The following is a 25,193-nucleotide window of genomic DNA, read 5'->3' as shown; positions in this document are numbered from 1 at the left end:
AAGACACAAAAGCTTCCTCTTCTTCCTTGAGTTAACATTAGTCAAACTTCTTGTAACTTCCTTCTTGGCTACCTTTCAGTTTTTGGAACAGACCTGCAACTTTTGACCCTAGTTTAGAAAACCCTTAGCACGTGATGATGACGGATTTTGACCCTTGATTATCTTCTCTCTATATAGATACTTCTTTGACAATTTGGCTTCCCTTTGACGTGTCCTTCTCCTAATCTGATTACCTTAGATGATTGTAATCTTTTCAGCCCTTCCTGCAGCATATGATTCCTTTCTTCTTCGCACGTTTGATAGAAGAACAACCCTAAAACAGACCTGAAATACCTTTTCTCTTCCTTCCTCCTTCTCGTTGGCTATGAGGCTCTTTTCTGGATGATTCTCGCATTTCCTATTGCAGAATTCCTCTTCACTGAAATTATGTCTCTGAAATGAAATCGAGTTTCCCTATTTATAGTTTTTTTTCCCATCAAAATAAGCGGACATGAGCTGAGTGTGAGCCGACATATCTTTGGGTGCAATTTCATTATTTCATTTTAAATTCGACTTGAAGGAATTTCTTGAGCTTGGTCTTGGAGGCATATTTGACTCTTTTATTAACTCATATATAAATGTAACATTCCCAAGAAGGGTCCTTCATACATGACATCGACTCAATATGACTTTTATAACTAGATGAAAAAACCTAAAGGTTCACAATGGGAACCTTAACTAGAAATAAAATTCCTTTATCATGAAACTCATGATTCAAGTAATACAAAAATAATTTTATTTTCTTCTTTACATCAATTACATAAAATCACTATTACACGTGTCATTATGAAGACCAAACCTAGTTACACTTTTTAACAGCTAGGATATTTGCACTTATGTGTAGTTGTTTTTTTTATTTTTTTCATTCCCCCCTTTACATTTCTTCTTCCCTTATTTTATAGCTTCCTATTGTTCCTTCTTATTCAACCCACTTTATTACCATTTATTTGAGCCTATGTTTTCCAAGTACTTCTCCTCTATGCTGGCCTCATCAACCATTCATGGTTTGAAAAGCATCACCTTCTTCCATAAATGGTTGTGTAGACCCCACAAATATTTGAAAATTATGCTTAGGTTCTTGGTAGAGGTACGTTGCATTATTTCCATCATCCTAAATTATGTGGTGTACTCTTATACACTCCAACCCTATCTCTAATTAAAGTGATGCAATCAAATCCAATAGTCCTCTGCATACATGTTGGTGTCGAACTAAGACTATGTGAGAGTTTTGAAATATCCTCATTTAGTCATTATAGGATCCCCCTCTAGCCTCAGGGTTTCTTTTTGGATTTCCTACTAAGTTGGGGCATGATTGTCTAGTTTCAAACAAGTGAACTTAATTTTCTAGTCTTACTCTATGTAATGAATACTAAAATAAACCTCTAACTATTGTAACCAATGATTTAATTTAAAAGTGTCAATTTTGACTTAATATGGTTGGATGTTGACCTTCACTTACATATTGAATAGGGACTATAAATGGTTCATGGAACTCAAACTGAGTTGTTCTTTTCGAGGTTCTCTCTTTTCCTCCTTTTTTGGTTCTTCTTGATCTCCCAATTTCCCTTTGATTTGACTTTCAAGTTGGAAACTCTACCTTCTCCAATTCCAAGCTTATTTTTTGAAACCTCCATGAGAAGCTTTGTATTATGATTGATATCTATGACCTACTCTTCCAACCTTCGAAATTTATCATTTGTTGGATATTTAGGTTTATATATTTGTTTTCCATAATTGTGGTTTTATGACTTTTAGCTGGACTAATTTGGGTCCCCTACAACTCCCCATAATATACCCAAAAAAACATGCTTTGATACCAACATGATTCATAAATTACCATGGTATTCCATTGGATAATTCACAATATATTTGATGAAATATTTCTGAAATCCAAAATCTATGCAATAAGGTTTAATTTTTCCTTATATTTTTGGATTATTAAGTCATTGTGTTCTACTTATGCATGCAAAATACAAAATGAGGTATATAGGGAAAAGATTAAAAAAATCACCCAAAAAACATAAGACACCATGATATGATCTAGGTAACCCACTTAGAATAAAACCTAATGGGAAGGTGAGTTGCTCTACTCTTTCTTTCTTTGAATGGAAAATGGTGTGAATATAAAGGAATGAGTCCTAATGCTTGCAGGATTTTATAGAACACAAACCCCCTCAATTATTCCCTCTCTATATCCTCTCTTAACTACTCTGGTCATCTATGGAACAAAATGCAATAGAATAGAATTGAACCCCTTTAGCTCCTAATAGTATGATTATAACACAACCTGATAACCAACTAGCATTTAAATTTGACCAATTCAACCCTTGATATGATTTACAACTCGACTCTTATAAAATATTCTTCACCATGGTCCCATGTTTGTCCCCTTTTCCATGAGTAATGGACTTGACATGGAATCCTCTTGAAACGTGATAGTCAAAATAGGAAGGTCACATTTTAGGTGGCATAACATTTGCATATAATCTCCATTTGAGGTCCTTCTCATGTCGTTGGAAAGGTGTATGAGTGTAGAATAGCACAAGGGTGTCTTGGGAAAAAAAGAGTTTTTGTACTCTCAAATAATTTAGGAAATGCCTCAAAATAACTTTCAAATGTTTAGAACCTAAACTCAACAAACTAGGACTCGTTGGTAAATATGATCCTATAAGGATATTTCTCCAAATTTCCACTTCAAAATCATCAAGATGAATGACAAATAATTTAATAATCCAATCTAGATCACATCACATGGGAGACTATTGTAGGCATTGAAATCACAACACTACTATGAGGTTCTACTCAACATTAACCATTCATAAGGTTTGTAGTCCTGACGATGAACCACACTAGTTGGTTCGAAACGCATCGACAAATGGTTTTCCATGTGATTTACGCCGAAAAATCTCTCACAAACATGTAAGATGTTCTCTGTTCCCAACTAATCATACACATGTTTAGGGTAGCTAGTTTAAGTTGGGTTGAAGTGTTTTTTTATCCTTAGTCCATAATTATAGTTCGTCAAGAAAATCCCTCAAGGATATGGGCTCCCATAAAGTACATATCATCACTAGCTTTCTAATCTAAATTGTATCAAATCTATGGTTCTTGCATCATATTACATAATCATAAGCTTATATCAATATGCAATGAAAATGCCATGTTTCATCTATCGATTAGTACAAATACAATTCAAATTTTTGCATTCATTGAACAACACATATATCATCCCATCAATATTAAGCATCTACTCACTCTCTATTATTACACATTTCATTTATTCAATATTTGATTATTCACTTGAAATAATAAATTTAGTCATCATTTAGCATTGTAATTAATACACAACTAATTCAAAAAAAACTAATAACAAAACTATATGGATAGCATGGTTCATATGACATTTTTAAATCATAATGTTGTCTATAAACATTAATTTGCAAATGGCTATGAATAATTGACAAAAATAATTAAGCCTCGTGACTAAAACTACATATGGATATATCTTTTATATGCACACCACAAAAAATAATATCCATAATGTCCTATCACAAGTTTGTAAAAGTCTTATAGAGTATCAACAATTGATCATCAAAATAAGTTACACACTTAGATGCACACATAATATTCTAGGAAAAAGTAATGATCATTATATAAGCTTTAAGACCTCTATATAAGTCACATAACCTTTACATAGATAGTCACTAATATTCTTCTAAAAATATATGAAATATATATAATACATCTCATTAATGAAAAGTGGTTATAAAGCCTAATTTTTTTTGTGCAAAATGATAGTCATTTACATGAGGGATTTTGAGAAACTAACAATTTCAACTGTGAATTAATAATTATGGTTAGAGAAGTGGGCCAATTATCACTAATAGTAAACAACCTATTATTGTTAGAGAAGTGGGCCAATTATCACTAACAGTAAACAACCTATATATGTAGGAGAAATTGAAGGAATGTGTTTGTGGACAGATTATGTAGTCGATTTGAAAACATTCAGTTGTCAGAAAAGTAATTATGGAACCCAAATATCTTTCAGCGAAATATTCACTAACATTCAAAATGCTACTTCAACAAAAGAGGATTAGAACATCCTGCACTCTAGGACAGACAAATTATTGTCTATAGTGAGGCTTAAAATAATTAGCACATCAATTCACATCCTTGCAACAATCATTTTTGCTAGTAATCCTAACAAGTACATTTTCCAATCATGAAATATGCTAATTAGACATGGTGTCACTAAATTTCTTAATTTTATAGTGTAAAAGGGCAATAATTATCTAGAAATCTAAATATTAATATAGTAAGACAACCAGTTATACTCTCCTCTAATTTGTAAATAAATGGATCTCTAAGAAAAATCTTGAGAATTTCATACATATATGGCTTTACGCTTTTAAAATGTCGTATTCTAAAGATTATGCTTTTTTTCCCTAAAAGTTATGGAAATTCTCGCCATATTTTGAAAAATTCCGGCAGGGATTTTTGTAAATCCAAATAAAAGTTGTCAAACTTCATAATTTTAGGTGCCCTAGAAGTTTTTGATGGTGTTGAATCTATTTCCACCATCAAAAACATGATTCAAACATTGTCTCTATAAGATTTTTTGAATTTTTTTTACCCATATTCTGACCACTTTTGACCATCCAGACAATTCCTCCACCTCCATAAATGACTCCAAATCAAATTGTTAACATATCTAATTGTGCCCTTCAATGCGAAATTACGTGAACATTTTTGCTACATATAAACCATAGATTAAAAAAAAACATAATTTTAAAACTCATTTGAGTTTATTCAACAAACATAATATCGCATTTTGTTTTTTAAATTTAACTCCCAAAAATATCGACGATGAAAAATCAAATAACATCATTTAAAATATTAAAAATATACCCATTACGTACGTAAGATTGTGAACATATCTTGTTTTTCCATTCAATATGAATTTATGTGAACATTTTTTCTATAAATTAAAAAAAAAAAAAAACATAATTTTAAAACTCATTCTCAGTTTATTCAACAAACATAATATCGTAGTTTGTTTTTTTTTTAATTTACAACTCCCAAAAATGTCAATAATTACGTCGTAAGGCGTTTCCCTCTGAAAACAACTCTCCTCTTAACTTACGTGTACATTTATGTGCTCTTGATTTAGATGTTAGCGATTAAAACAATTTGAACCATCAGATTAATTGACCGGTATTAAATTAGTTACAAATTATAACACTTTGGAGCAGGTAGCCTTAACGATCATGTGGAATACTTCTGCCATATGACACATACAAAATTGGGGAAGAAGCCACAGTGCAGAGATGGGTATGATGGTGGATGCTTACTCCCCCAGGCTATGGCTTCATTCACTGTTCCTGCTCCCCCAAGCCATGGCTTAAGGCACTGTTCCTGTTCCTTCTCAAGGTCATTGTTCCTATTCCTTCTCTTTATACAGTGAGGTCTTGATCCACCAAGCATGGCTTAGGGCACTATTCTTGTTCCTTTCCTTTATACTGGTGAGGTCCCCATCTCTTTATACCGGTGAGGTCCCAGGAGCCCTAGATTGATCGTGGTGGAGACAGGTGCATTCTGGACACAAGTAAGCCCTCCTAATTTCTCTATTGGTTCTCTGCCTGAGCTTCCACGGGAGATTATGCCGCCTCCTTTATGCCCCTCCTATGCAGTTGTAGGTTTTGTTATCTCTGAAAACCTTTGTTGCATACTTCTCTAAAAACCTTTGTTGCAGATTTCGCACACAAATCTATTTATGGCCATGAGAGTCTTGGGGTATAGGGTGATGATTTTAGCAGTTGGGTCTACAAAACCACACAGGTGTGGAACGCTTCTACTAGATCATGAATGAAAAATGGGGAAGAAGCCACAACAGGCGCACAAATTTGTTTGTGGCCATGAGTGTCTTGGGGTATAAGGCAATGATTTTAGGGCCGCCTTCTATGATTCAACAGATTTGTCTGAATGTCTTACTCGTCCTTTCTGTGAAATGAAGAAGGAAGAAGGCGGCGTGCATGTTTTGTTTTTTATATTTTATTACGAAGCTAGTTCTAGCTTCTTGAGGGTTGATTTTCCCATGCTTTCAGCCTCTCCAATCATTGGAATTTCATAGCTCCTGGCATGCATGCTATATCTATGAATGGCTTTTTGTGCTACTCTTGGCTTCGATTATGACCATTTGGGTTGGCTTTCTGCACTGTGATTTCCATTTTCCTTCTTCGTGAGCTAGACAGTCCATGCTGTGTTTTGTCTTATATGTTGGCACATGTTCTGCTTGATCATTCTTTTGTGTCTTCTATCATGGTTTCAATAGTCCTGGATATAGTGACACAATGCTAGCAGCTCCTTTCTCCTCTAATTGAGGTTCTATATTTGTTAATAGACGTTCATATTTTCTCATTTTATCATGAGATGAATCAGTTGGTATAATGAAATGAATGAGTTGGGATATCGAGTTTATGCTGTCCAGTCCTTTCATAAGGTTTTTTTGATAGAATTATTAATATCTATCTATTTGCTTTTTATAGAGATGCCAACAACATATAAAAATACATAAAATTCAGAGCTTTAATGGCTCCATGGATTATACAATTCAGATGCAAAATGGGGAGATTATGCTCCCTCCTTTATTCCCCTCGTGCAGTTGTAGATTTTGTTCTCTTTGGAAACCTTTGTTCCAGACTTTGCACACAAATCTCTTTGTGTCCATGAGAGTCTTGGGGGTATAGGGCGATGATTTCAGCAGCCGGGTCTACAAAATCACACAGGTGTGGAACGCTTCTACTAGACCGTCGATGCAAAATGGGGAAGAAGCCACAACAAGCACACAAATCTGTTTGTGGCCATGAGTGTCTTTGGGTATAAGGTGATGATTTCAGGGCCGCCTTCTATGATTCAGCAGATTTGTCTGAATGTCTTACTCGCCCTTTCTGTGAAATGAAGAAGGAAGAAGGCGGCATGCAGGTTTTGTTTTTTATATTTTATTGCGAAGTTAGTTCTGGCTTCTTGAGGGTTGATTTTCCCATGCTTTCAGCCTCTCCGATCATTGGACTGTCATAGCTCCTGGCGTGCATGCTATATCTATGAATGGGTTTTTGTGCTACTCTTGGCTTCGATTATGACCATTTGGGTTGGCCTTCTGCACTGTGATTTCCATTTTCCTTCATCGTGAGCTAGATAGTCCATGCTGTGTTTTGTCTTATATGTTGGCACATGTTCTGTTTGATCATTATTTTGTGTCTTCTATCATGGTTTCAGTAGTCTTGGATATAGTGACACAATGCCAGTGGCTCCTTTCTCCTCTAATTGAGGTGTTATATTTGTTAATAGATGTTCATATTTTCTCATTTTATCATGAGATGAATTAGTTGGTATAATGAAATGAATGAGTTGGGATATCAGGTTTATGTTGTCCAGTCTTGGATATAGTGACATAATGCCTGCGGCTCCTTTCTCCTCTAATTGAGGTGTTATATTTGTTAATAGATGTTCATATTTTCTCATTTTATCATGAGATGAATCAGTTGGTATAATGAAATGAATGAGTTGGGATATCAGGTTTATGTTGTCCAGTCCTGGATATAGTGACACAATGCCAGCGACTCCTTTCTCCTCTAATTGAGGTGTTATATTTGTTTGTTTGTTGAACTTTTTGTTCTTTTGATTGGTAATTAAGTTTTGGGTCATCGCTTTGTCAATAGGTTTTGTGGACTCTTGGTTTACTACACAATCATTCATAAGGTTTTGTTGATAGAATTATTAATATCTATCTATTTTTTTTTATAGAGATGCCATCAGCATATGAAAATACATACAATTCAGAGCTTTAATGGCTCCATAGATTATAGAATTCAGAATGAATTTTGCTATGATTTACTTGTCACATTATGTTGTACTTAACTTGCTATGGCAGGGGAATAATTGCTAGTGTTTGTATAGATTCTCTATTACGTTTCAAATATGGAGTTTGTTGTGCAACATTAAGACAATTGACTTGTCATGGTTGGGGATTAACTTCTAGAGCTTGTGGATTTCCTCTGTGTTCAAATATGGAATTTGCTATGCAACGTCAAGATATTAACAACTCCAGCTAGATTGATCAAAATTGTTAGTCTACTATCTAGTCCCATTGAGCAGAGGCAGAGAAAGGAATAACAAAATTAGGGGTAGAAATAAGAGAGCCAACTTACAAGGAGATGACAAATCAAGTTCAGATCAAGGAGATACGCTAGAAAAAACCTCTGGTAGTTAAGGGCTAGTGGTAGAGGCCATCAGCAAGAGCCTGGTACAACAAGGTTAAAACAAAAACATTTCGATTATTTATGTGTGTCCAAGGGCTTGGTACAACAAGATAGACTCTTACTTGATTAGCCACAGATTTAACAGAAGCAACAGAAAACCCACTCTACATGCAAAGGTAAATATGTAAAGGCAAGTTCTAAATGTTTGTATTCAAAAGTACTATGGCTTATTTAGCACGGACTAAAAGAGCCAACATTTCCAAAATTTGTAGTAGCAAATTATACCAAGCAAGCATGGGGCACTTTAGATATTGCTTACCAAGGCTGGGCAAAGTAGAAACAACAAAGTTGCATACTTATAGGAGGAGTTTTAGGAATTTAACTATGAAGGATTTGGAGTATGTTGATTAGTTTATGACTCCAATAATGAATGAAGTAAACCAATCAAAAACACATGGTGAAGATATAATTGACTACAAGATTGTTAACCAGGTTTAAAAGAGGCTACCAATCAAATTTGTTGTTTTATTTGTTGTCATTGAAAAATCAAAGAATCTAGCATACCTTTGCATAAATGAGCTAATGGGATCCCTGTTATCCCCTACGAAAAGTATGAACAGAGATGATGACTCCTTGGAAGAATTCCTTCGAATCACAAGCATTTTTCGATAGAGGTAGAAAAAGGAACTACAGTAATGGGGTAGATATAACAGATCCAACTCAAAAAGACATGGGCATTCAAGGTCAAACCAAGGAGATACGCCACAAAACAACTCTAGGAGGTTAAAAGTTTTTATTTAAAACATAGTATGCAAGGTTTTGTTTCTTGTTGATTGAAAAATCCAAGGGAGATAGGCTCTACATTTTAGAAAGCAATAGCAAATCCTGTGTATTGGCCAATGTTCATTGTGGAATTGAGTATGTTAATCAGTTTATGACTCTGGCAATGAATGCAGAGAACAAACCAAGAACGTATGGTGAATATATAAGTGACCATAAGATTGTTGAGAAGGTTTTGAGGAGGCTGCAAATCAAATTTGATGTTTTAGCAGTTGTCATTGAAAAGTCAAAGAACCTAGAAGGGCTTTCCAAAGATGAGCTTTTGGGATCCCTGCATGATCACTGGTTCTAAGGGCTATAACAGAGGTTTGTGAACTAAAGAAAATCTAAGACACTCTTGAGCAGCTCATTGAAATTGGATACACTGCATTATTCTTCATTTAAGAACTCTATCCAATTTGCAAGAAAGCAGATACTCTCTTTAAAAATTGTTAACACGCAACTGCTGGCACAACAATTATGGAGGAATCTAAAGGAGCAACCTTGACACTGTAAATGATCCCAGTTTATTAAGGTGATTTAGTAAGATGATCTCTTTGACACTCTCGTTAATTTCATTAAGATTTTCTTATATCAACTGAGGACTGTTTAGAGACTTCGATATTTGTTGAGATATTAATCTAAACGTATTGTCCTGGAGATGTAGTATGATGATGATTCATCTTTTTGACATGGTATTATTGATCCTTGTGTACTAAGCTCTATATATGATAGAATTATTAATATCTATCTATTTTTTTTATAGAGATGCCAACATCATATAAAAATACATAAAATTCAGAGCTTTAATGGCTCCATGGATTATACAATTCAAAATGAATTTCGCTATGATTTACTCCTAACATTATGTTGTAATTAACTTGCTATGGCAGGGGATTAATTGCTAGTGTATTTCTAGATTCTCTATTATGTTTCAAATATGGAGTTGTCGTGCAAAATTAAGATAATTGACTTTTCATGGTAGGGGATTAACTGCTAGAGCCTTTATGGATTCCCTCTGTGTTCAAATATGGAATTTGTTGTGCAACTAGATTGATCAAAATTTGTACTCTACTATGTAGTCCCATTGAGTAGAGGCAGAGAAAGGAACAACAAAAGCGGGGGTTGAAATAAGAGAGCCAACTTACAAGGAGATGACAATTCAAGTTCAGATCAAGGAGATATGCTAGAACAAAACTCTCGCAAGTAAGGACTATTAGCAGAGGCCATCAGCAAGAGCTTGGTACAACAAGGTTAAAACAAAAACATTTTAATTATTTATGGTTTTCCAAGGGCTTGGTATAGCAAGATAGACTCTTACTTGATTAGCCATAGATTTAACAGAAGCAGGAAAAAACCCACTCTATATGCAAAGGTAAACATAACATGAAAGTAGACACACTCTTTAAAAATTGTTAACGTGATTGTTTCCATTACAAGTTTGATAAGAGGAAGACTTACTCTCGAGATGTGAACTCCATCCTACTGCAATTCCTTCCTTTAAAATCTATAGTAGTCACTACAAAAATCTGTGTATGCAGAGTGAGATAAAATGTATTCTGAAATGCAAGCCAAGGTGATTGGACAAAGACGTTGATCACATCTTTCAGGTCTAAATATAACTAATCTAGAGCACTGTTGTGGATTTATATGCCCTGGAAGATCACATGGCCCAGAGAAGATGATTCAGACAAGGATTAGAAGTGGCAAGGTTCATGAAAGTCTTACTCAACCTTTTGGTTGTTTCAAAGTGGATTGTTTCTCTAGCTCTCTGGTAGCTAGAAGGACAATCAGAGATTATATGTGGACAATAATGTAACTGAATTTTCCTCCAATGCGTTTCAAGCCAGAGCTCTGGTTAATTATAGAGGAAGATTTTTTAACATGCGGTAAAAAGCTAGAGTTTGAATGAGATTTACAATTTATTTCTATAAATTATGTGCAGTACTATCCCATTGATTTAGTATGTATTATGAGTTGTTTACCATTTTCATTTGAAGTTGAGATCAGATGAATCAAAAACATTAAGGAACATCTAACATGGTCTGAGAGAATGTGAATATACTATAATACCTTCACAACATATGTATCTCTTGCACCGAATTAGAGAAGCCAAAGTTTTGGGTAGCTTATACCCTACATCAATCATACAATGTGATAAAAAAATAGATTTATACCCCCACATAGCCCCCCTCCCTCTCATATATACATACATACATATGTACATATATATATATATATATATATATATATATATATATATAGATAATGGTAATGGTAATGGTAATGTTACATTACCATTATATATATATATATATATATATATATATATATATATATATATATATATATATATATATATATATATATATATATATATATATATATATATCACATTACCATTGCTAGCCTTGCCATTCCACGGGTCATTAATTATATAGATTATTGTATTCATGTTATATATATATATATATATAACATGAATACAATAATCTATATAATTAATGACCCGTGGAATGGCAAGGCTGGAAATGGTAATGTGATAGATAATATCAGATTTCAAGAGACCAAAAGAATATGTGGGCAACCATTCGAGGATGGGGAATGCATACTGAAGACCAATAATATATTTACACCTCTGTTATTGATTCCTATATCGTCAAAACGGATCGGGGAAGAGAAAATCCTTCACTGCGTTCCTCAATCCACCAGTCTTGCTCTCATCAACAAGCCAATCATTCATAGTCACTTCGTCAAATGCTATTGGCTTCTCTAGATCTTCAGTATTTATTTTGTGCTCACTTACTATTTCCATTACACTATAACAAGCTCTTCTAATGCTAATAACCTGTGAGTGGAAACTCTGCTCGACATCAGATATAACTATTTTATGAGTCACAACACTAGATTTAATTATTTCAGTTACACTATGAATTTTTAGATGCAATTGGAAAAACAAATTTTTTACCAAACCATTTAGATTCCTCTCAAAGTACTATTTCAGTGACAATATAAGTTTCATCGCAAAGTACCATTTCAGTTACAACATAAGTTTCAGTTACAATATAAGTTCCCAGATACAACTGGAAAAACAAATTGTTCACTAAACCATTCAAATTCTTCACAAAATCCTCGATATTCAGAATAACATGGAGAAAAAGGAATCTACACAGAGTGCTCAATCCATCCATCCGTCAATGGAAAAGCAACACAACACATGGTTGAAGTCTAATAATTGGAGAGAACAGTCAGTTTAACTTTGAAGATTAATTATGAATTATTGTACATCTGAAGTAAACATGCAGTCATGGCACTGTTAGTCAATGCTTTCGAATTCCCACTAACTAGAATCTTAAAATTGATTGAACGCCAACTAACTCGAATCTTAAAATTGATTGAACTCAATTTTTAGTGTAAATCTGATTAAAAATCGAAAAACATAAATAAATAAATTATATATAAAAATTTATGTAAACAAGATATTATTAGACTTAGGCATATCTCAGGCATAAAGAAAGGGAAAAGATGAAACAGAAGCAGACATAATCATTATTAGTCCCTGCATTTTACAACTGGATTATTTTACTACAACCTGACTGTTTCCATTACAAGTTCGATGAACTCTTGTCAAAAGTTTCAACTGTCACGACATTTCTGTTTGGATGGATGTTCTTAGGCTTTGGCTCAAGGCAATTGATATAAGTGATTTAACTCATTCTAATCTTCTACTATTGTTGTAGACATTATTATCCATTATTCAATACTCTCATTTTCAAAGAAAATAAGGAACTTTCCAATCAGGGTTAGGGAACTTACTGCTTTTGTGATATCTATAGTTTGGATTGTTTGCAGGGTATGTAATTGGGTAACTTGATCCACAATTCTATTTTAGCGCAGGAGGACAAAGACCACATCAAAATTCTCCACTCAATACCTCCATTACAATATCGGCCATTTGTAAATGTCATTACAGCTTATAGTGAATATAGATATAAAATGCGAATTTTCTTTTGAACCACACTTGTTGGTTCGAAACGCGTCAGCCAAAAAATTCTCTCATATGATTTCTACCGAAAGAATTTGTTTAATAAGATAAAACATGTTAAGAGTTTTCAGTTCTGATTCAAACATGGATCTCAAATTTCTCAAACTTGAATCCCCATGAGGACAGCATGTCCATATAACTAGGCGTAGACTCACTTTTACACCTATTGATATTATTTCTCTTATTGTTGGTGCAATAATAGCACGAGCAGACATTTCATAACCCCTTTGCTCTTCTAAAGGCTAAGATACAATTTAGGTGAGAACGTTTTCACTAAGTATAACCTATATACTCTAGTGGAAATTAAATATGTGTGAACTTAAGCCTATATTTGCATGCCTTTCAATATATTTTGTATATTGTTTGTGCACAAATGTCATGGGCAGACACTTCATAGTCGCTTTTCTCTTCTAAAGGCTAAGATATAAAATGGGTGAGATGATTTTCACTAAGTATTATATGTGTCCTCAAGTGGCAATTAAATATGCATTTTAAAGAACAAATTGACAGCTCCTCCTTTGGTAACATATCAAATTATCAAAATAGTTAACTAAAGAGTATGTTAATAAAATGAAGACATCCCCACATGTCTACCATTAAAACATAAGCTCAAATCTACAATTTGGTTGCTTGGTTGGTTGGTGAAGTGGGGGCATTGTTATACCCCCCACCAAGGTGAAATTTGGTTTATTAGGATACCTGCCTAGTTGCAACATCTTAGCAAAAGGGTAGTTTCCTCGAGTCATGAGATGTATCTGCTTCATTGTAATGTCAAGTGTTGAAAAGTGTTGCTTGAATGCATTGACTGGAAGTGATAAAATGATATGAAATATGTCAAATATACATTGTAATGTCAAGTGTTGAAAAGTGTTGCTTGAATGCATTGACTGGAAGTGATAAAATCATATGAAATATGTCAAATATACATTCTAATGTCAAGTGTTGAAAACTATTGCGTGAATGCATTGACTTGAAGTGATAAAATGATATGAAATATGTCAAATATACATTGTAATGTCAAGTGTTGAAAATTGTTACTTGAATGCATTGGCTGGAAGTGATAAAATGATATGAAATATGTCAAATATAGTCATGATGTGCATTGGCTTTTGTGTGAGGAGTCAAGACTAGCTAGCCTTTATAGATGCTCAAAAATTTCTCACTTTTTGCATGGATTATACACAGGGACAGAACATGGAATGATAATTTTGTATTGGGAGAAACATATAAAGATCCCTGGCTTTCTGTGGTTCCTGATTTGTTACTAATTATTTCATAGTCTAGAGTTGTTTGTTACTAATTATTTCATAGTCTAGAGTTGTTGTTAAAACTAAAATATCAAGTTCAGTGTGTGCTCATGAGCATCCATCAATTAATTTAAGACAACATTAAAGTTTATTTTTTCATTCAAATTTGGCTATAGTTAGAATACCTAACATATCACTTTTTTTTTTCATTTATGCTCTTCATCCATATGTGCTACCGACTTACGACATTTCCTTTGCAACATTTGGTGCAAATGCTAGTAACAAAACAAATAATGTTATTTTCAAATATTAAAAAGATATCCATTACATTCACGAAAAAGTTAAAGCACCTCATTTTGTACAATATATCCACCCACATTTCAATTCGATATTACCTTGCCATTTTTTAGGAAAATGTTAACTTATATTTTACTCATAATTCTTTGATAAAGCCTTCGTCCCAATTACACATTTCAATTAGATATTACCTTGTCATGTTTGTAGGAAAATGTTAATTTATATTTGATTCAATGTGAAGAATTCTTTGGTAAAGCCTTCCCTGCATTAAATATGTTTAATGAATAGTCATTAATAGTCACCCATGAAAGATTTTTAATGATAATAGTTACTCATAAATCCCCGATGGGTTGCGATTCTAGAGAATGTTTTTTATGCCATTGTTTGGAAAAGTGTGCAACATTACACTTGGTTCGATTTGGTTATGGCATGGCATTAGTTTTTTTTATGGATATTTAGGGGTATCAACTCATGTTAACTCGCTATAAATGTATGGTGGATGGTAGAGGGTGGCCACATTAAGTTGTGAGGTTTAGTACTGGTGAGGTTATATTCTTATTTTGTTTATTATAGTGTTTTTTAGTTAAGTTTTTATGGTGTTTTCTTGCTAAGTTTTTATGTTGTTTTTGTGTTCTTGTGTTGTATTTGAATATTTTTTTGGAGTCTGGGTGGAGCCATTCAGTTCTGGTTCATGATTTTAAACACATTATTTGTAGTAGGGATTGTTTGGAGTCTTTGTTCTTTTCCTACACTCCTCAGCAAGCAGTCTTGCATTCGAATTGGTGGTTGTCCTTTCGAATTCTTCCCTTCAATACCACAAATTCGTCGATATTTCATACTCCTTCCCTGTTCTGGTTAGTGGATGTTGGTATCCTCGCAATTTCTCAATTTGGTTGTAATCTGAGTTGTTATCCTTTGTTTTAGTGGATTTTATATCACAATTGGGCACTATGTTCCTTTTGTTGGCTCTAATCTCTTTTGTTTATTTTTGCGGAAGAATTGGGGTTTTTTTAGTTTATCTAGAATTTATTAGGCTTTGTGTCATATTAGTGGTGTTTTGTCTTAGTTCCAGTGGTCTTTGTTTGTTGGAGGGGCTTCACAAGATTATTTTTTCCCAAATCAAATGGTCTGTGTTTGCTCGAATTTTGTCTTTGTGGCACCTATGGTGTTTTTTTAATTATCTAATCATGCTTCATTGTATTTCAAGTTGTTGGCAATGGGGGAATGATTGACTTTAATTCAGTCTTATCTAAATCTTCTATGCCTGGACAAACTTCACAACTTAATGCACAAGTTCTAGCACACATTTCTCCTTTGGCTATTGCATGAATAGAGGGTCATAAATTAATGACTTGTTGGGTGACTCCCTTCAAATTGCCTTTCCACCTCTTGGAATTCCATTACAAAATTGTGCAATAAAACCACAGGAGTTGATTTCGAGATTATTGATACAAGCTAAAGAAAGGTATAGTTTGCCTTTGAAGCTCAATTACTCTTTATCCAAACTACGACAATGATCAAATAATTTTCTCGCCATTTACTCAGCAAACATTTTTGTTCAACAAATCGACCCATTATTCATTCATCCACTGATATAGGCCAATACATGTCTTTCACCTCTATTTGAATTTAAATACAGAGATCTCTCTTTTGGCAGGCTTTTTGAGTCCACATTTATAAACAAGGTGAATCCCCATTGCTCACACATATGACAAACTTCTTATTTGTCTAACATCTATTTTATTTATACACATAAAACTGAAACTCACATAAAGACAATACAAATGCATAAACTCCCTTTCATTAAAACCAACTTGTACATATATATGTCTATATGCATTCATTCACTCTATGACTTTATTATACATTTTCTTGGCCTCCTCTCATGCCCATAGACTTACCATAATAAATAACATTTGTTTTAGAATAAAACCACCTTTTACTCATGCCTCAAAAAACAGATTCTCAGGTTAAAATCTTATTTATTCTATCTTATTTATGTCACTTATCATCTCTAAAAAATATATTCATTAATTTAAAAAATATAATTATTTTCTTTTAAAAATTAGAATTCCACCACAAATGTCAAGATCCCTCCATTGAGCTTTCTCTTACATGAACGATAATTAGAAAGTAAAGATGCTCTTGCATCATATACTTTACCTTAGACACTTATAATAATAATTTAATATAAATGATCATTTTCTTTACTTAATCCTTCTCAATTAGTTTTTAATATGAACTCAACATAATATCTCAACAAAAAGCAAATAATTTTAAAATAATTATACTAATTAAAAATCTATCACTATAGTTTTTTATTATATATATTTTTTATTTTTTTATTAATTAATTTTATTTAAAATTATTTTTTAAAATAATTTAATATTTTAAATTTTTTTTTTAAATATACATTGACTAAAATTTAATTTCTATTTATTTTTAAATTTAAATTTAAAATTAAAATAATAATAATAATAATAATAATATAAAATGAAATCCAATTGCTATAAAAATTTAACAAGTTATTCCCAATCTTAAAATCCAAATTTCACAATCTTAATGAAAGTATCCCATTTATTTGAGAATCCATCGTAATTCAATTCCGGATTCCTTTATTCCTCTCTTCCAGCACACGAGTTGATACAAAGTTAAATGACTAGTGATGAGATATTGGACATTTGGAGAGATTTGTTAACCATCGTTATTGGTTTCGAAGACCAACTGGACATGGGAGAGTTAACACGGATGTTGGTTTCTTCTTGTAGCCAAAGCATCTGAATATGATTCAGCAAAGGACGAATTTGCCGTTATATGAATTATTTATAAGAATATATTTATAGCTACGCTTTTTGGAATACAAATGTGGCAAGGGTTTGATTCATTCAATATCTTGTTCTCTTGTGTCAGCATGAAAATGCTAAAAAAAAATTACAGAGTTAGGGATCTTAGATATCATCACAGTTACAGAGACGCCTGCGACAATAAGGGGGCTTCAACCCAGGCCTGGATAACCTCCGGAGTTCTCTAAAGCGTTCTATGTCAAAATTCATTTTCTTCATCAGTCTTCTCTGCGTGGCACCGAAGCGAATGTTGAAGAAGCTCTGGAATGAAGGATTTGTGGATGTGTTCAGGAAAAATATATATCCAGCCATGAAGTAAATTGATGTAAGAAAGAAGCAAATGGGCTCCATCACATCCCATGACAATTCCCAGAATGTCAACCTCATTAAACCCGCTGTCTGAAGTCCAAAAAACCCCAACCCCAACCGTAATTCTGTCATGGCATGACTCTGAGCTTTCTGATCAATCTCCACCTTCTCTTTCTCCAGTCTCTCCAGCTCCTCCTTGCAAGGATCGCTCTTCGTTGCCAGGGGCGTAGGCACGATCTTCTCGAAAGCTCTTGCTATCTGAAACCACGCCAAAGAAAAAAGAATATCAGTGAAACCACAACCAAAAACCCCAAACCAGTGAATCCTGAGCCCCGGAAATGCAAGTTCTTAATTAGATATACATTGTAAGGACGTAGATAGACAGTCTTATTCAATACGAGAACATGGCCCGATTCGTCAAGTAACTTCGCTATTCCTTTCGCTTCTTCCTCTGAAGTCCCCTCCAGTGACTCCATGCAAACTCGCAGCAGCTCGTCATATGAAATGCAGTCGTCGTGAATCCACTGTAGTCTTTTTTTGGCATCCTCCAACCGGACGAATCTCAGCAATCTCCTGCCGTCCTCCGCCGATATCTGCCCGGCAGGAGGGCGGGCGTTCAAATACTGCAACTGTTCCTGCCACTGGAAGAATAGTTGGGAAGGCGGGAAAAGGTGGGACTGAAATTGAGAATGGCTCACCTTCGTCTGTTCCTGCCTGTACAGGAAACGGGAAGGGTGGCCACCAAAGAAGGTCTGCAGTTTAAAGCTCGAACCTCCGCGGAAACGAAGGGCATCAAGGGCATTGCGGAGGGATGCGCAGGTTCTGCGATTGGCAATAACCATGAATTCAAATCACAGTGAACAATAGAGAAAAAAATCAATGGAACTTCCACCACAAAAATAGCACTGAAGATCGCTCAACAATCCTAGAAACGCATTGCACACACAGAAGGGAGAGAAAATAGATGACACGCGTAGACTCGTTCCTCGTCATGGTATCTTATAAGGACAAGGTAGGCGAACCCCAAGGAAACGGGTAAGGAATCGGGTTCGACCACGGTTATGATTGACAAAAATATTGTATGATGACGTGGACAAGTGAGTATGGTGGAGAAGGGACCCACGAAGCCTTTGCATCTGCATCTACAACATAAAGCATTCACCAGTTTGGCGCTTCAATTAAATTTGAGTTGCACGCGGCGGCATGTCAAACGCATCTCGTTGCATCCAATAGATGAAGGGTGTAGTGCAGAGAAGGCAATGTTACCGTATGGTGTTTTCAGGTTGAGAGTCACATATTGCCCGAACACATTCATTCCGTGTGTGACACTGTCTACATCTAACAACACATAAGTTAAACATTAACCATTGATACACCGAACATAAGTTAAACATTAACAATTGGTACACCGAAGGAATAAAGATTTACAAAGATTATCCCACTATAGACGGAGCTCACTTACAAAGTTTGCATAATCTATTTTCATTTTACTTTCAAACATGTTTAAAAGAAAACAACAAAGTTTGCATAATTTATTTTCAGATACCGGGAAACATGTTTAAAAGAAAAGAACATTTAATCTCAAATATGTTTAAAAAACAAAATATGGATGCTTAAAATAAAAAATGAATTAATGGTTGAGTACCCAAAAGCAGCGTATAATAATATACTATATAGTTATTATATGATATCAATTGTATGATTCTTATTATCTATGGTTGTGGTCGGGTTGAAGTGGACGAGTAACCAAATTCAGGTTTATTTCTCTAGCTAACGCATAATCTCATCTATATTTGGCCTTGCAGATGGTGTAGGGTCTATATAATGTATAGTTAATTACAAAGTGTTAAGCAACTCATATCGGGAATGGAAGTTTCTTTCATTAATTCCAAGTCAAAAATTTCATTAGTCTACTCTTTTTTCACAATAGAAGCAACCCATTCGGGAAGGTCCATCTCGTTTTCTGCAGTCATGGGCTCTCCTAGTGCCTTGCTAGTCAGAAGCTCTAGTATGACAATCCCAAAGCTATATACATATGTCTTGATGATGGTTTTCTTTAGTTTTGGGCGCTGAGGAGCCCTCTATCCAAGAGCCCCTTTTGTGGCAATCACATTGGAACTCACAGCAATTGTCATCAACCTAGACAAGCCAAAATATGCAATCTTGGCATTCATGTTTGCATCAAGCAGGATGGTGTTGGAAGTGAGATTTCCATGAATGATGTTCTCATTGTTGTTCAGATAAGCAAGTCTTCTCCCTGCACCAATTGCAATTTTCATTCTAGTGTGCCAAGTCAAAGGCGTCTGTGGGCCTCTTGCATGAAGAAATGTCGCAAGGCTTCCACCAGGCATGAAGTAAAAAACCTTTAGGACCCCAGTAATAAGCTCTCAAAGCAAGCAAATTAGGATCCCTGATCTTCCCAAGAGCATTAGCTTCTGTCTCAAATTCTATTTGACTCCTTGCTATTTTCTCCCTAAGCCTCTTCACTACAACTTGATTCTCGTCCTCCAAAGTAACCTTATACAAAGTTCCATAAGTGCTCTTGCCCATTACTTTTGCAATTGCACAAAGTAGGTCATCTGTTATGAAAATTAAGGCCTCATATTTTATGGAGTATATAACGAGTTCGTGAAATGGTTTTTCTCGTTGAAGGTAAGAATTGTAGTCAAATTTCTTCTGTGCGTCACAAATGAATGGATATTTTTTTCCTTTTCAGAAATTTATTCAATGTTTTATGTAGTGGAATGTGGCGGTTCCCATTCATTTTGCGGCATTTCATGAGTAACAGGGGCCACTGATCCGGCACAACTGTCGTTGCACAACAAGCAGGTAACAATGTCAAACTATTTTCTGCTCTCGGGGTAGCTGAAGAGAGTAAATTTGCTTTTCTTGGTGTGCCAAATGGAGCTCCAAGCATGAACATTAGCGCCCGTAGGTTGTCGTACGAGCCCAAGATTCGACCCGCGAAGTATGACGACGGACTTGAGGTCGAGAACGTGAAGGGTGCTGAGCTGGAAAAGTGGAGACTCGAACCTACTTGAGGCGACATGGTCTGATGAACACTTGCAACATTGTCAAAATTTCATAGAGGAGGATGAAATTTCAGCTCTCTCATTCGTTGGCATTGGAGTGAATAATGTTTAGACATAGAAAGTCCATAGAGAAAACACCTTCGGTGTAATTAACTAAATACGATCTCTATCAACGATCGACAACATGGAGGAGCAATGAAGTTCTAAGCAACGAGTAGGCCATCCCATGGATTATAAAGTAATTACATAATTAAGATGAAGCCCACAAGCAAAGCAACACTTGAGGGAGCTTTCCAAATCAGAGCTATTTACATCCTATGGTACGTAATGTCAATTTCATTATATTTTAACTTTATTGTTTAATTTTTTTTTACATAAGTTTTATAATCATAACCATGTTTTTAATGATGATAAGGCTAATTTCACTCAAGAGGATAGGATAAGAAGTATTTTCTTTAATTTTTGGATTGTAGGTTATAAATTGTTCTTAGATCAGCTTTATATTTTCTTCATAATTAATTAGAAAAGTTACAACCCCAAATTTTTTATCCATATAAAACGAAAAGAGTGACTAGAGTTTCAAAGAGGACATTTTTTTAATCCCATATTAAAATATCTGCTAACATGCAATTGTTTCCCATCTTAAAAAAAGTTTTTCATTATCTATATATTATTTTCTCCATGCTATAACTCCAATTGATATTGTGATATTAATTCTAAATTATTTATATGAAGAAACTTAAACTTCCTCCACATAATTATTATCATGGGGAAATAAATTTAATTATTATAACTTTAATTGTATCCATATTCATAATCATATTGATATGGTAACAAAAATCTTAAAAAATTCTTATCTAAATTACTTGTCATAATCGTAATGGCCTCACCAAGAAAACAATATCGTTCACATAAATGACCAGAGTTATTGTTGTACTAACAATATCGTTCACATGAATGACCAGAGTTATTGTTGTCCCATTGAGTATAAAACAAACACACGTGGCATCTTCTAAGTACTCTTCTAACTTATATTAACATATAACATTGCATTATCAAATGTTACTATCATATACAATAACATAATCGATTATTAAAAAATCACATATAATTTAGCTGTTAAATACATGTTATTTAATTCTTAAATTAATGTAACTAATAGTTATAATTTTAATTAAATTACCATATTGTTTTGTTTAAATGTGATAATGAATCATCAAAAGAAAAATTATTACGTAACTCATCTTTCCGAAAATGATAAGTGAATTTAAATTATTGTTTGTAAAGACAAAACAAAAGTTTTTGATAATAAGAATATTTGGTGTCGGGTTAAAAAATACGCACTAAAAATTGTATTAAAGGTGTAGAAGTCGAAATTTTATAATTCATATTGTTATTATATAATTTATATATTATATTATATTTAAAATATTAAAATATTATAAATTTATATATTATTTTATTAATTGAGTGTATTTTGAAGTTGGAAGGTAGGATGGAGAACAATATTTTTTTTTTTTAAATAAATAATTCCTAAGAACAAAACACATATTTTATATAAACATATTTTTTTATATAAAAAAATTATATATTATTTTATAATATATAATTTATATTTTATGTAATAATAATTTCTATATTATATTTTTTATACATGCGTATATTGCTTTTTAGCCTTAATTTATCAGTGAATTTGGATATATTCATATCTTTGGACATATTCGTTCTCACAGTCCCACAAATCAAGTTTAAATCCTTGTGCTCAACTTTTGTTGCCCACTCAATTCTTTTCAGAGGTCTATCAAAGTGGGGGAATATCCAAATATTATGGGTCGGTTGGAGAAAAAGGTATTGGATTATGATAAGGAACCTACACAAATAAATAACTTAGTTGCCCTCCTCACCTTTCATGTCACACCCAATTCTCTTCTTGCGAGAAATCCAAGGTAATATTGAAAGTGAGATTCTAAACACTACTTTGTTTATACATATACATAGCAATTTTGTGTACGAATCATATTTAATATAGTTTTGGAAATATTATTACTTAAACATTTTATGTATAATTAGGTTTCTCTTTTTTAAATAGGCTGAGTTACATTAGGGTAGTTTATTTTTCCTCATTATCCCGAAAAAGAAAGGCACTTGAGAGGAGTTGAGGTTCCCAACTTTATTTGTACAAATGAGAAAGAAACTTTATTTGTACACATGAGAAAGAATATAAATGTATTTTTTTGGACGATGTGTTGCTTTTCATTTCACATAATATTCAAATTAGAATAATGGTATGATTATCCTGGTTCTAGTTGTGGCATGCGATATTATCATCAAGGTTAACTCTTAACATTCAATATTACTTATGTCAATGGCTAACTATGCTAATGTTAAATTTTGGGATTTATGGATAACTAATGCCCAAGTAAGGGGTTGGTTTCTTCTTACCTAATTTTATGGGTGGAATTAGTAATTGCTTTGGTTAGGTTTGGCCCCACTTAAGCTCAATGTATATATTAAATGCCATAACAATATATGTTTACAACGTTGGATGCCCAAATCCATGTGTGTATGAAATTTGCATGACCACTCCAAGAGCTCCCTTTACTAATCACGTTTTGGTAGTCTTCCTTTAATGGTTTTACACAACTAAGGAATTTAGTCACACAATGTCTTATTAACCTAAATAATTGGAACATGTACTTGTTATGATTACTAGTGAAAATGTTTGTTATGAAGAGATGCAATGATGTGTCAAAGATTTAATGCCTACTATGGACAAGAATTTGTTAGTCCTATAATTAAGGAGGTTCTAGTTGTGATAACCGTTTTGTCAACCCTCTTGTAAAATGTTATTACAAATCATAAATTTATGTAAATTATGGAAATGTAACACATTGAGTGGCAAAGAATTGGACATTAATTTAGAGGACTGAAGAAGGAGGAGTTGCTTGTAAACCCACACCTTACTTTTATCTCATCACCTAAATCCCTGTTGGATTAATAACATTGTTGTGTACCCATTTACTAAGAGGAATGGGCCTCTTGAAAAGAGGACAAGTCTACATACTTGCCTCATAGTTTGTGTTGATAGGGTCAACATGCAAGAGGGGATGGGGTAAAAAGGGAGCTATAGGGAGTCGGTGGACACATAGACACGATGGGAGAGATGCATTCTTGAAAAGAAGGGTGAACGAAGTAGTGATCTTAGAAAGGAGTTAGAAATTGTTGTGGATTTACTAGGAAGACTCGATATTTCTCTAAATTGTGCTCATGCATGAAGGTTGAATTCCCCGTGTTATTACCGATGCCATTTTTGGTGTGCATGTGTGATGTTTTCTTGAGGCTTATGCATGTGCCTATGTGTTTTTTGGCTATACAAAGTTCAATGCAGCTAGGATTCTTAGGTGCTTGCTGGGTTGATAAACCCGTGATGGCTTGATCACTGAAAAACCACCTAAGCAATGGCTTTCCCTAGGGCTAATAAACCATTGAGCAAACTTGTTGGGTTAAGAAACTACTAGATAGGTTGAGACAGCTTAGTGCTTGTGGGACTAATAAACACTGAGTGTAGCCTTGGGGTTGATAGCACCAGTGCTAGTACCCTCTGATAAACTACGAGGATGGGTGTGCTCTTGTCCCTACTATAGATAATTTTGTCGATAAGCTTCTTATTGCACATACATGTCCTTCTCCAGAGTTGAATTAAGACTCCTTGTGCCTATTTGAACCCTTGTGGTGTTCTTGTTGTTGGTTGAGGGTTGTTGTGGTGCTACACCTGGAATTTGTTCAAGAAATTACCTAAGAAGTAGTCTCTGCCTCTTATAATAGATTACGTCGTTGATAAATATTAAGCAATTTACCTCCTCAGACTCTGAATCCAGCTTAAGGGTGGTTGACTGTAAGAAATAATATCAATGTAGTCATCCTACAGTTGGGTGGAGAGTTGAAGTCCCACTAAATCAACAGTTGATTGCATCATATGATGTTTACTTGTGTCACTGCACATGTTAATGTAATGCAAATTTTATCTATTTTTGTTTGTGCGGCTATATTTTTTATTAAGGAATGTGTGCATCCCTGTGAGTTGGTGATGAGGTATTTATATATTTACTCTCTTGATATGAAGGATTTGGAAATCCCTGTACTGTTGGTATGTTCACGGTAGATGTATGACCACGATGATTGCTCAAATGTTTCAATATGTTTCCATGGTGTGTGAATCACATGGCTTGTTTGTTTTACTTTAGTAAAGGACACCCTTGTATTCAAGAAGTTGTTATTTAAAGTGTTGAGCATGCATGTCA

At 34.0% G+C, this 25,193-nt stretch overlaps 1 protein-coding gene and 1 pseudogene across 1 annotated transcript; both read right to left on the bottom strand.

The window, feature by feature from the left end:
* Positions 1–17,326: 17,326 nt before the first annotated feature.
* On the bottom strand, positions 17,327–18,819 carry LOC149193474 (calcium uniporter protein 5, mitochondrial-like). Its single transcript, XM_089406688.1, has 2 exons — positions 18,223–18,819; positions 17,327–18,118 (listed from the first exon to the last, which is right to left on the bottom strand). Exons 1-2 carry the CDS (start codon positions 18,700–18,702, stop codon positions 17,657–17,659), a joined length of 942 nt encoding a protein of 313 aa, XP_089262814.1. The 5' UTR covers positions 18,703–18,819; the 3' UTR covers positions 17,327–17,656.
* Positions 18,820–19,941: 1,122 nt separating this feature from the next.
* Positions 19,942–20,410, bottom strand: LOC149193473 (putative leucine-rich repeat receptor-like protein kinase IMK3 pseudogene; annotated as a pseudogene).
* Between the last annotated feature and the right edge of the window lie 4,783 nt (positions 20,411–25,193).

The sequence above is a fragment of the Pinus tabuliformis genome, chromosome 2_2 (genome assembly GCF_031772625.1).
Source record: "Pinus tabuliformis cultivar Carrire ecotype Pingquan chromosome 2_2, CPIR1, whole genome shotgun sequence".
In the NCBI taxonomy this organism is placed as follows: Eukaryota; Viridiplantae; Streptophyta; class Pinopsida; order Pinales; family Pinaceae; genus Pinus; species Pinus tabuliformis.
This window is presented reverse-complemented; position numbering and strand designations above follow the sequence as displayed.